Consider the following 12,930-nt stretch of genomic DNA (forward strand, 5'->3'; position numbering starts at 1 on the left):
CACGTACACACTTTGCATCTTGAGTGTGTGTGTGTCCCCGGTATGTTGATTAGAAAGGAGAACAATGTGTTTAATTCAGCCATTAAAGCTGATTTAATGTGCAGCGTCAAGCTGATCGATTCCTCTGAGTGCAACAGAAAGGAAGAAGCTTCTTCTTCTCAGAACACGGGATAATCAACCTTTGATTTCCAATATAAACTCATCAAAGCAAGAGGATTAACTTTGCTTTCTTCTTTTAAATAAAAGAACAAATGGCATGGGAAAAACAGTATCACGCAGAGAAACGCTTCACTGTTTTTCTTAGGACACCTGAGGATAGTTGGCTAGCTCCAGATGCTAACAGACACTAATTAGTTCTTTGTCCACAAAAAGCTGCTCAAGGGTCCTATCAAACCAAGAGTAAGTAAAAACCTACCAAAGTAAATGTTAGTTAGAACTGATGTTAGTTCTCACGTTAGCCGCCAACTAGCTAGATTCCAAATGTGTCAGCCAGCCAGTTGACAGGTGCCTGGCTAGCTATCGGCTAGCTCCAGATGCTAAAGTATCAGTCTAGATCTTCACTCACAGCGACTAAAAAAAAATAAAAAAAAGAAAAAAAAAACATCCAAATAAAACAAGCAAACAGGAAGTAGAAACCTCACGAAATAAATGCAAAAGAGCGCTAAACATGACTTAAAACACAAGGAGAGCTGAGCGATGACCTAAACTGCTACGTTAGCTTCTCGCATTAGCCACTGACTGGTTAGATTAAAAAATATAGCTGCCAGCCAGTTGACGCAAAGCGTACTCGCTAGCGGCTAGCTCCAGATGCTAACATAGCGGTCTATGTCTCCTTGTAAAATAACAAATACCTTGACTTGAATGGACCACATCAGTCACACAAGATCGAAATCCGAGAGGTTTGTTCACAAAAAGCAGCTGGGGTTAATAGTGAGTAAATAACACCAACGAAAGTAAATGACTCAATCAATCAATCAATGTCGTCTGCGGGACAGCTTGTGACTGGTCAAGGTGCGTCGCCATGGCGATGAAAGCCATCTGCTGCTTCTGTGTGTGTGCGCGTGTGCGTGTGCGTGTTTGTGTGATGGACATAATCAAAGGTGTCGTGACTGTCCTCTTCCTGTTAATTTAACAAAAGTATTGGGACACCTACAGGAGGTGGAAAGCCAACGACAGCACAGTGATACCTTGACTTAAGAATGCCCCAATTTAAGAGTATTTTTCAAGTTACGAGCTGTTGCTTGGTTTTTTATTTTTTTATTTTTTGTAGTCTGTTGAGAGCCAAAATTTTAGTAATGACTAAGCTCGAGTGAAGTGGAAAAAACAACAATTAAGGTAAGGCCCTTGCAAGGAGAGCCACAGCCGCAGTTTTTTTAAATTATTATTATTATTTTTTTTTTTTTTTAGAAATACTACTAATTCATTCTCAAAATATTATTTTTTTTCTTCACAATATTATAACTTTATTCTTATGAAATTACAACTTTTCCTCTCAAAATATTACGTTACAATCATAAAAATATGACTTTTCCCCCACAAAATATTACGTCTTTATTCTTAAAATATTTCAACATTTTGCCTCTAAATACTAAAGATTTATTGTAAGAAATATATAACTTTTGCAAAATATTTCTGTATATTAAAACTTTTTTTCACGTGATTGCAATTTATACTCTCAAAACGTTTTCATCATAAAATTCTGAATTTCCCAACAAAATATGTATTTTCACATTATTTTCAACATTTTATTACTGTTTTCCAAAAATGTTAAATTTCTTTATCCCCCTAAAATATGATTCCCGCCCACCCCAATTTTTTTTTTACAGCTGTAGTCTTATAAAATTGCAACTTTTTTATGTCTAAATGAAGCTACTCATCTCATTTCAACATAGTTCTTTGGCACCAAGTTGCCACAAGATGGCAGCAAAACACTACTTTTGTGTAAATTAATCTACTCAACGCACTTTAACAAAGTTCCTTGGCACCCAGGTGCCACAAGATGGCAGTAAAGCACCACCTTTTTTCTAAATGGAGCTATTCATCTCATTTCAACATAGTTCCTTGGTAACAAGATGCTACAAAATACCGGCAAAGCACAACTTTTGTCTAAATGAAGCTCCTCAACTCAAAGCAGCATAGTTCTTTGGCACCAAGATGCCACAAAATGACATCCAAGCACTCCTTCATGAAGCTGCTTAACACATTTCAATGTAGTTCCTTGACTTTTGGTCCAATAATAATAATAATAATAATAAAATGATTAAAAGATTAAAACAATTCAAACAATGAAAAATAATAAGAGCACATATAAAAATAAAATAAAATAAAATAAAATAAAATAAAATAAAATAAAATAAAATAAAATTAGTAATGACCTCCAATGTCGGGCCTGAGCTTGCGGTCGTACTCCTTGAGGAGCCCGTTGAGGATCTCTGTGGCGTCCGACTGCTGAGATTTGGATGCTAACATCTGCTGGACCGTCGCGTCCTCGTAGTCCTCCTCGTAGTCTGATGACACACACCTAAACACACACACACAATCAGGAGACTCATTACTTGACTAAATGCCAGTTTTGACTTAGTGTGGCTTAAAAAAAAAAAAAAATAAATAAATAAAAAAATCACATGCCACTTCATGCTTCCAAAAAGTTTTTCTATGACATTTTCTGAGTATGTCTTTTTATTTTACCATTGTACTGTATTGTTATTTTATATTTTGGGGAAACAATTTACAGTGTGTTGCTGTAAAAAAACAAAACAAATAAATTCCATCCATGGGGACCACTAAAGAATCATCTTTTCTTTACTATGGTTGCAAAATTCAAAATTGGAAACTTTCAATGGAAATTTAGCGGCACGTCGTGGGAATACATTGAACGGATATTTGAACACAAACGGTGGAGCAACCACCAGGTAGACAGATTATATAACAATACTCACACACATATATTCTTTATCTTCTATGAAGGACGACAAATATTACTGCAACTTACAAAGGAGTAACTTGCGAGTGTCTCCATGTATATCTGTGATATACTGCCCCCAGGTGGCCAAGGCACGCACACCACAAGGAGCAGCACAATTTCCATTGAATTGAAGCTAAAACGGTGTCAAAAACGGATGAATCCTTTGTGTCATAAGTGAATGGTGTTCCGAGTATGATATTATCGACTGCTATTTTCCTTAATAAAAAACATTATACAACATTTGTATTTTTTTTAAATGAATGAATTCATTTTTTTCTTTTTTTTTTCTGAGTATGAGCGCCACTTACGCACCTTGCGCTGAGCGCTGCGAGGAGGAGGAGGAGCGGCGGCAACCACGTGGAGGTCATGCCTCCAAGTCTTGCCGAGTCCTCCGGGACCTTCTTCATCCTTTTGAGCATCTTCCCGTGAAAGACATTTTCCTTGTCTCATATCCAAGATGCAGGCGTCGCCGGGCTTTCCCGCACAGGCTCACCGCGCGTCCTCCTCCTCTTCTTCATCGTCGTCATCATCCTCCTCCTCGTGCCAAAAAGTGGGCTGCGCATCGCAGCATATGTTAGCAAGGCTGCGTGCAGTTGGCACGGGAGAAAGAGGCGCAACTCTTTGTCGTCTTCCTCCTCCTCCTCCTCCTCTTCCTCGCGCGTCTGACAGCAAAGCCAGGGGCGGGTCTAGACCAGTGTTCTCCCGGGTGGCCGGGTTTATTTTGAAGGGGGAGGGAGGAAGAAAAACACTCACTGGCGGCTTTTATTTTTAAAATCAATTCCTGACTGACCGACTTATTATATTATCAGTAGTAATACTAAAAATAGGCATATTAAAGTTCGACATTCTGTGGATTTCTGTAAATGTTTACACTGATAAAATATTCTTTGAAAATTCAAATTTTATTCACGTTTTTTTTTTAAATAAAGAAGACAGCACTCTATAATATTGCACTTTATATATAAAACAAACATGGTAATAACATGTAAAAATTTCTATCAGTATAATACGGTCAGGCAGACACACAAAGGCATGACTCAGTAAGCTGCAGTAATATTTGTTGTTTTTCACAGAGGATTTTAAAAAAGTATATGCGTGCGTATTTGTGATATTGTCTATCTACATGTGTTGCACCATCATTTGTGTTCAAATAACCGTTGCTTAAGGGGTTATGATAACACCACGACACCTATTCGTTAGCCTATGGCGATTGGCATTGGTTGTTAGCATTAAGCTAAGTTGACGTTCCTTAGGCAAAGCGATGTGTAATTCTCTTTGTTTTATGTTTCGTTTGACAGTAAATGTCAACTGGGAGTAAAATTGCTTTCTTAATCATAACATCACGACTTCGTTCGTGAAAAAATATGATCTTTTTTAAACTCTCAAAATAAAAAAAAAACTATTAGAAACGTGACTTTTTCTGCAAAATACTGACCTTATTATTGTAAACGTTGACTGTACCCCTCAAAATATGACTAATGCGACTATTTCCCTGCAAAATATTACAACTTTATTGTCAAATTATTATGACTTTATTCTTTATTTAAAAGTTATTTATTTTATTACTTTAAAAAGGGACTTTATTCCCAAATAGTTGGACATGAATGGACACCAAAACAGCATTAGCCTAAAAACCCGTGAGTGAAAAAAAAAAAAAAATCTATATCTATATATCTATATATCTATATATATATATATATGTGAATATACTCTGTGGTCAAACGCATTTTTTGTTTTGTTTTTTGCTACGAGCCTTCTCTTGGTTGCTGCCGCCCTCTGTTGGTCACAAAGAGACATGCAATGTACCTGCATCGACATTTTATTTAATGCGCTTACATTTCTATTGGGGTCCTATTTGGACCTTCACGCGCGTTATTATAATATTTATAATAAATGGAAAACCCCCCAAAGATGCATGGGAGCATCTCCTGTTGCCATGGCAACAGGAGATTTTTAGTGGTCTATTATAATGGACGAGCCATGTTCTTCCCAATCATTTCCCCCAGCATAAATAAAATGTTCGACATTTTACGAGAATAAAAGTTCTAGATTTCAAAATTAAAATTGAGCTTTACCAAAAAAAAAAAAATTTAATTAACTCAGAAAAAGTGATATTATTACTTTTTTCTGTTTTGTTTTCGATAAAAAGTCAGACTTTTTTTTTCTTTCTTGAAAAAGTAATATTACTGCAAGATTAAAGTCATATTTTTTGGTTTAAAAAAGGGCACAGTTGTGATTTGTATTGAAATATCAGTTGCTTAAAGGGTTGTAACAAATGCAACATTAATGCTCGTTTTGTCATCATATCCATAGCGACTTGCATTGTGTTAGCATTCAGCAAGACAGTATTTTCTTTTCAAAAGTGTCATATTTTGTGATTCTTTTTTTCTCGTTAGTCAAAAAAAGTGTAAAAACATATTTTGTTCCCGGTAAAAAAAGCTTTAAGTTTAGAGTAGTGAAAATATTTTTCAAGAAAAAAGGTCGCAGTCACATATTGTATGAACAAAGTATGTTTTTGAGGAGAAGGGGCCATTTTTTTCCTAGATTTCACTTCCAAGAATAAGAACTTAAATACTCAAAAAATAATATTTTTTTCCCAAGAAAGCGTTATTTATTGCTTTAGATATTTGCATTTAAAGAACAGCCCATATTAAAAATGCACTTTCATGTGATAAGTATAATACATACATGTGCCCCGATTTTTTTTTTTTTTTATTTTTTTTTTTTTTAAATGGTGACAGGCCACTCAGGAGACATTTAAATTGCATTCATATTTCATAACTCTTAGGAGACAGAAACAAATGCTTATAAGGTCAAAACTCAGAAAAACAACAAGGAATAACAAAGTGTCACTGTATTCTATCAAAACTAAAGCTACTCCGAGACTAGCGTGGCGGCGTTGCTGCTAAATAAATGGAAATATACATAAATAATACATTTTATGCAAGAGAACTGCCATTTAAAAGCATGACCACGTGGAAAGCCAAAAAGTACCAATAAGTACGAAAGCCACGCCAAAAAGAAAATGAGAATGAAAACAGAATTTTATGAGAATCAAGCAATATATTACCATAACAAAATCTGGATTTAAATTAAGTACAATCTAATTTAAACGGCATAAAACGTTTCTCAACTGTTATCTGATTTTATGCGGACAAAAAAATGTACAATCATAATTTGGAATTTTAGGAAAAAACAAGTAAAAAAACCTGAAAGGAAATGTGTTCTATTCCTTGTCAATTTTTATCCTGAAAAAAGGAGAACATTTCAAGAATAAAGTACATTTTCAGAGCGAGAGAGAGAAAAAAAAAGTCAAAATATTACCAGAACATGTTATGAGTGCATCGGTGGCCAAAAGCACTCTGAAGGCAAAACACGTTGCTTGGTTGGCATTGTTTCTTGGTGACCCCGTCCTCATTTGCACACAAAAAAAAACAAATCTTCAAAAAAGGTAGACATAAGCTGCTGTGGACTAGCAAGTTTTTCCATTTGACCTTGCTGCCATGCTGCGCCCCAAAAGCAATGACAAAAAAAAGGTCACAATTTAGAGATATCAATCTTTTTTTGCTGGTCTACTCTTGATAGGCATGTGTACCAAAGTTCACATTGTTACGTGAAACTGGCTTGAGGGGCTGAATTTTCAAATTTGTGGCGTTATTCGCTTTTCTCGTTTCATGCTTGAGTGTTTCGCAATGTTACGTGGTTTATATTTGGTAGCCATCGGACCAAATCTGTAGGACAAATTCATTTGGAAGAAAACCTGGGGATTGCCAAACTGACCTTAAAATGACCACTTCAAAAAAAAAAAAAAAAAAAAAAAAAAAAAAAAAAAAAAAAAAAAAAGGTACTGTATTTTTCTGGCTAGCATTTGAACTTGCTGTACTTTTGCGCTCAGCCTTCCGTCCTGTTCCCAAGAGAACGATAATAAAATCCAAATACTAAAATGTGAAAAACAATGTACTGAAGGAAAGGTTATGTGTAGCTGAAGCAACATGCAATGAATTACCTGAAATGAAAAAGAGACGGCTGAGATTTCAAACTTTAAGTGCTTGGCGGCTTAGTGCGTCCGACAGTTCCATCTAAACGGCTCCTTTAATGACGGGCTCCCGGTTGAGATAGGTGGCCCAGTAGACCAGGTTGAAGGTGCCGAAGAGCACCGGGAACACGATGCGGGACATCTTGTCGATCTTGCTGACGCTGTTGTACGTCTTCTTGGGGTCGGCGCCCTTGGACTCGGGGGCCGGCTTGAGCAGCACCGAGGTGCTGTTGGAAATGGTGGACACGGACGCGTCCTTGCTCAGGTTGGCCGTGTAGTTGACGCCGGCGGCGGCGCAGGCGTTGTTGGGTTTCTTGGACAGCGCCAAGGGGTCCTTCCGCTGGAGGATGAAAATACATGAATGTGAATTTATTCCGGAAGGTGGCGCTGTTTAATGTCTTCAGAAGATGTACAGATTCATCCATACAGTTCTAGGTGGAACCCTTACGCACTGCAGTAACGTTAGTCCATGTGGGAAAATCCCTCCAAAGCTTTGAGGCAGACATTTTGCTTTTGACCTTTTTTGTTATCGAACAATTTAAGTTATTCGATTAATCGTTGCAGCTCTATACGGCTGTCACTATTGAACCTTTTGAGAATCGATTTTCCTACTGATTATCGATTGAATAAGCATCGCCCGCCCGACTTAAAAAAACATAACAAGACAAATTTTGTTTTTAACGACTAAAATGCACTTTATTCCTTTATATGAGGAATGGACTTCAGTGGATTGGAATTAGTTACACTGCACAGTATATGTTGGTACTGAGTGTATGGTATGAATTTGGTGCACATAATTTAAGACAGCAAAATGCCGAACGGTTAGCAATGGCAATTAGCATTAGCCCTCTGACGATTACCATTTTGGGTCAAAAAACACAACAAACTACAACTGGTTATCACATCTGCCACACAGTTCTGGGGACTGTGTGGAGTTTGCATGTTCTCCCCGTGCCTGGGTGGGTTTTCTCCGGGCACTCCGGTTTCCTCCCACATCCCACAAATATGCGTGGTAGGTTGACTGAAGTCTCTAAATTGCCCGTAGGTGTGAACGTGAGTGCCGATGGTTGTTTGTTTCTATGTGTCCTGCGATTGGCTGGCGACCGGATCAGGGTGTACCCCGCCTCTCGCCCGAAGATAGCCGGGATAGGCTCCAGCAGCCCGTGACCCGAGTGAGGATAAGCGCTAAAGTAAATGGATGGATGGATGTAATATATATATTTTTTATTTATTTTGTGTCGACCTATTTACGAAGTAGACTGAGCAGAGTTATTTGATTTGTATTTTTTCCCCCACCCCACCTCACTTTGAACACGACTTACTTTGGGCTGTTGGGCCTCCATGGCCTTCTTGCCGTCCCAGGCCCAGCTCCGCTTGGTGAAGTAGTTGACTGTGGCGAACTCGATGAGGGCGGAGAAGACGAAGGCGTAGCACACGGCGATGAACCAGTCCATGGCGGTGGCGTAGGCCACTTTGGGCAGCGAGTTACGGGCGCTGATGCTGAGCGTGGTCATGGTCAACACCGTGGTGACGCCTGCGCGGGTGGGAACCGCAACATTTTTTCCCCCCACACAACAGTGCTAGCTTAAGAGTTCAATTCGTTTTGACGCAGATAGAGTCATTCATCAAATTATGATTAATGGCTTTTTCATGAGCTTCAAGAAACCATCTGTCAGAGAGTATAATCAACCACGAATGCTGCTGCAAAAGTTGTGTTGCCATGAATAGCCCCCCCGAAATAAAAAAAGGTAAGGAAATAAACTCATTTTATGAAGTGTAATTACTGTACGTACGGTCGTATTCAAGTGTTTGATGTGTGCCTTTGAGGGGCGTGGCCACGTGAGTGACATCAGGCGCTGCAATCAAGTTGGCCGGTTAGTCCGCGTGTGAAAGTCTGAGCGCGAGTTGCGGCCTACAGCAGCTCCCCGTGAGCATTATCATTCAAAGCCCCCCCCCCAAAAAAATGGAGGGCGGGCGTAGCTTACCGAAGACGGTGCGTGCGGGCACGGACTCGCGGTTGAGCCAGAAGGAGACTTGCGACAGGATGACGGTCATGAAGCACGGCATGTACGTCTGGATGACGAAGTAGCCGATCTTCCTCTTCAGGTAGAAGTGCGCCATCATCACCGTGTACTGACCTGATCAACACAGCACACTCGATCAATCACTCAATCAAGAAGTTGGACGGGACCGCAGGTGTCAAACTCAAGGCCGCGGGGCAAGATCAGGCCCGCCGCCTCGCTCACTTTGGCCCACTCAAAGCATTGTAAAAAAACAAAAATGTACAAATATTTACATTTTGGCAGAGAATCTGAACCACAATTTAAACTTTTATCAGATATTATAAGCATTTTTTTTTCTACCATGGACACTGATAATTAAGTTTGAATGTTTAAAGTGTGTGGGAGAGGTGAAACTATGAATTGTTTTTTATATGGTCTCCCTACATCGTGGAATTTCACCTACTGCAGAACGCGACAAACTGTGATTCACTGAATATGTTATTATTACGTGTACTGATTTTGTCTTTGAACTTTTCCGTAACATTCAAGATAGTGTAAATGTGATTTTGACTTTGACGTAGACCCAAACTGCACAAAACAAGGAAGACGGGTTGAACTTGTGACATTTTCACCTCAGCTAATTCTGCCATTTTGTATCTGGTATACATCAAAATCAATGCTCTGACAAAATTATATATTATGATATTTTGCTTTAAAGTTTATCTACTTTGGCCATCATGTTTTATCCATTATTCAAGATTATTATTGTTGGTCACAATTAACAAAAAAATAAATACAAAATTATAATAATAATATAAATTGGATTTTTGCACCTACTTAAAACCAAAATGCGTGAAACACTGAAGACTGATTTCGCCTTTGCCTTAGCTCTGTAATTCTCAAAAAGTAGTACGCAGGCTCCCTCTCGTGTCAACCAAAGTATAACAGGTTATATTTTTTTGTACAGTTATGTTGTGTTTAACTTTTAAAGTGTAGTTAGGTATAATTCTATTAAACGTTTATATGGGATACATTTTAATTGAATTAATTTATATATCTATATTGAGGCTCAGTGTGAATGTTCAAACCATGCATGACGTTAACCGTGGCTCACAATAATATTAAAACGTACTTTTTCGGACTAAAACCCCTCTGACATTTGATGAACACTTACGCTACTCTATTTCAATATTGTAACTGTACATTTTCAGAGCTAAGTATTTTTTTAAGGTAGTATTTGGTGTATAAAGTTAGAGAACCACTGAGGTACCTTGGCCATTGTTTTTTTGGGTTGTCATTCGAGATAAAGTGGATTTTTTAGCTTTGAGCTCAGCCATGTTGTTTCAAGTATTAGTCAAGGATAAACTGGATTCCTGTTCTTTGACATGGCATCACAATCCCCTGACTTGAAGATTTTAAATATATATATATATATATATATATATATATATATATATTTGTAAAATAGCAACTTGTTCATATCATTCAAAATACGTAGATGTCTTGCCTGTCGTTTTCCAACGGGTATTGCTAAACATGGCCGCTTTAAACTCCTGTTCTTTCAAATTTCCTGAAATCAGGGAGTGTGGGATCCCACTCTTATTTGTCATGTGAACTCAAAATACAGTAAATAGGTTGCTGGGCGAGTCGTCATCATCATCATCATCATCGTCGTCATCCTGTTAACCAACGGGAGATTGCATTTTACTTCCTCTCCCGTGGAAAAAAAAAAATCCACAGAGGACAGCCGCTTTCTCCTGGCAAAATCAGATTTTTTATTTTTTTCCCCATTCCCGCTAATCCCTCGTCACAATCTGCATCCTGTGTGAGTGCGTGTGTGTGCGCGTGTGCATGCATTCTCTGGATTGGCACATCCTCTCCTGAGCCGGTAGACAGCGAAGCAGCAGAGGCGGAGCGAGGGGCGGAGGGTGGCGGCGGCCGCGGGACACCCGCGCAGGGGAAAAGTCGGGACGGCGTTCCGACGAGCATCCGTCATGCCCTCGGCCAGCAGACGAGCACTCGTCAGACGAGCTCGGTGGCGCCGGGGTCGCCCCGGCATTGCTCTCATCTGACCTTTTTTTTTTTCTCCCCTCTCTCTTTCCTTCTTTTATTTTATTTTTTTAACGTGGATGGGAAGGTGCGTCAAAATTAAATATGAAGAAAAGAATGCGGCTTTGGTGGATTTTAACGTTTGGATTTTGGAGCGTGTGCGGCGAGCTGCCCTTCATAGCGGAGAACAACGCGGCCATGCTGGTCAACTGGTGAGTAAGCGCAAAGTTGCGTGCCGGCGCCGCGGTCCGTTTTGCACTCGTTGGGGAAGTACCCGCTTCGATTTGTCGGCGTCATGCGGTGTGGGTTTAACGCGCCAGGTCAAGGGTCAACCGGTGTCCACTGTGAGCTATTCCCGGCCCGTTTAAGGAGGGTTTGTACCTCAGATTAGCGCCGCTAATTATGTCTGGAGGCTCCGTCTGTTTTAAAGAAGAAGCAATTGGCGTCACGGCAGGATTTCCTCCGCCGCTACTCGGGATTTTACACGTACGTTCGCGTTCATGTGATCCAGAGTGTACCCTCTTTGATTGAGCCTCGAGGCCAAATCCATGTAGCAGAGATTCCCAAACTGTGACTGCCCAGCATCTATTTTAGTTGATAATTACTCAAATGTACACATGCCAGCAGTTGGTATGTTGCACTGAGGTAACTCGATAAAGGTTTTAGACCATGCCAGAATTGCGTCGTCGTGTTGGTATAACCCTTTAAGCGATGCATATTTGAACACAAACAGTGGAGCAGCACATGGAGAAAGATAATACAACAATACTCACAGGCATATACAGTGGGTACGGAAAGTTTTCAGACCCCCTTACATTTTTCACTCTGTTATATTGCAGCCATTTGCTGAAGTCATTTAAAGTCATTTTTTCCACATGAATGTACACACAGCCGCCCCATATTGACAGAAAAAAAAAAAAGAAATTGACATTTTTGCAGATTTATTAAAAAAGAAACCTGAAATATCACACAGCCATAAGTATTCAGACCCTTTGCTCAGTATTTAGTAGATGCACCCTTTTGAGCTAATACAGCCATGAATCTTTTTGTTTTTCACACCTGGATTTGGGGATCATCTGCCATTCCTCCTTGAAGATCCTCTCCAGTTCTGTCAGGTCAGATGGTGAACGTTGGTGGGCATTCATTTTCAGGTCTTTCCAGAGATGCTCAATTGGGTTTAAGTCAGGGCTCTGGCTGGGCCATTCAAGAACAGTCTCTGAGTTGTTCTGAAGCCACTCCTTCAGTATTTTAGCTGTGTGCTTAGGGTCATTGTCTTGTTGGAAGGTGAACCTTCGGTCCAGTCTGAGGTGCTGAGCACTCTGGAGAAGGTTTTCGTCCAGGATATCCCTGTACTTGGCCGCATTCATCTTCCCTTCGATTGCAGCCAGTCTCCCTGACCCTGCAGCTGAAAAACCCCCCCACAGCATGATGCTGCCACCGCCATGCTTCACTGTTGGGACTGTATTGGACAGGTGATGAGCAGTGCCTGCTTTTCTCCACACGTACCGCTTAGAATTAAGGCCAAAAAGTTATATCTCTGTCTCATCAGAGCACAGAATCTTATTTCTCACCATCTTGGAGTCCTTCAGGTGTTTTTGTAGCAAACTCCATGCGGGCTTTCATGTGTCTCGCACTGAGGAGAGGCTTCCGTCTGCCACTCTGCCATAAAGCCCCAACTGGTGGAGGGCTGCAGTGATGGTTGAGTTTCTAGAACTTTCTCCCATCTCCCGACTGCATCTCTGGAGGTCAGCCATAGTGATCTTTGGGTTCTTCTTTACCTCTGTCACCAAGGTTCTTCTCCCACGATTGCTCAGTTTGACCGGACGGCCAGCTCTAGGAAGGGTTCTGCTCGTCCCAAACGTCTTCCATTTCAGGAT

General features: G+C 40.0%; 3 protein-coding genes across 14 annotated transcripts in view; 1 reads left to right on the top strand and 2 right to left on the bottom strand.

Annotated features, from left to right (window-relative positions):
- Nucleotides 1-7,050, bottom strand: part of LOC133406444 (gamma-aminobutyric acid receptor subunit gamma-3) — a 27,839-nt gene extending 20,789 nt beyond the window's left edge. For 2 of the 9 annotated variants that reach the window (XM_061684062.1, XM_061684061.1), the window contains exons 1-2: nt 3,278-3,609; nt 2,376-2,521 (exon numbers count right to left, since the gene is read on the bottom strand). In XM_061684062.1, coding sequence (XP_061540046.1) covers nt 2,376-2,521; nt 3,278-3,384 — 253 coding nt within the window. In that variant the 5' untranslated portion in view covers nt 3,385-3,609. Of the gene's footprint in view, nt 1-415; nt 542-851; nt 1,021-2,375; nt 2,522-3,277; nt 3,610-6,289; nt 6,780-6,971 lie in introns of those variants that run through there. The other 7 variants (XM_061684068.1, XM_061684065.1, XM_061684064.1 and 4 more) reach the window with 6 other exon arrangements.
- gabra5 (gamma-aminobutyric acid type A receptor subunit alpha5) overlaps nt 7,037-12,930 on the bottom strand; it is a 20,240-nt gene continuing 14,346 nt past the window's right edge. For all 3 annotated transcript variants that reach the window (XM_061684070.1, XM_061684074.1, XM_061684073.1), the window contains 3 exons: nt 8,987-9,139; nt 8,324-8,535; nt 7,037-7,341 (listed from right to left, as the gene is read on the bottom strand). In XM_061684070.1, the coding sequence (XP_061540054.1) occupies nt 7,045-7,341; nt 8,324-8,535; nt 8,987-9,139 (662 nt within the window). In that variant the 3' untranslated portion in view covers nt 7,037-7,044. The remainder of the gene's footprint in view (nt 7,342-8,323; nt 8,536-8,986; nt 9,140-12,930) is intronic.
- Nucleotides 10,925-12,930, top strand: part of gabrb3 (gamma-aminobutyric acid type A receptor subunit beta3) — a 27,123-nt gene continuing 25,117 nt past the window's right edge. For both annotated transcript variants that reach the window (XM_061684058.1, XM_061684059.1), the window contains exon 1: nt 10,925-11,265. In XM_061684058.1, the coding sequence (XP_061540042.1) occupies nt 11,159-11,265 (107 nt within the window). In that variant the 5' untranslated portion in view covers nt 10,925-11,158. The remainder of the gene's footprint in view (nt 11,266-12,930) is intronic.

Source organism: Phycodurus eques, chromosome 8, assembly GCF_024500275.1.
Source record: "Phycodurus eques isolate BA_2022a chromosome 8, UOR_Pequ_1.1, whole genome shotgun sequence".
NCBI lineage: Eukaryota > Metazoa > Chordata > Actinopteri > Syngnathiformes > Syngnathidae > Phycodurus > Phycodurus eques.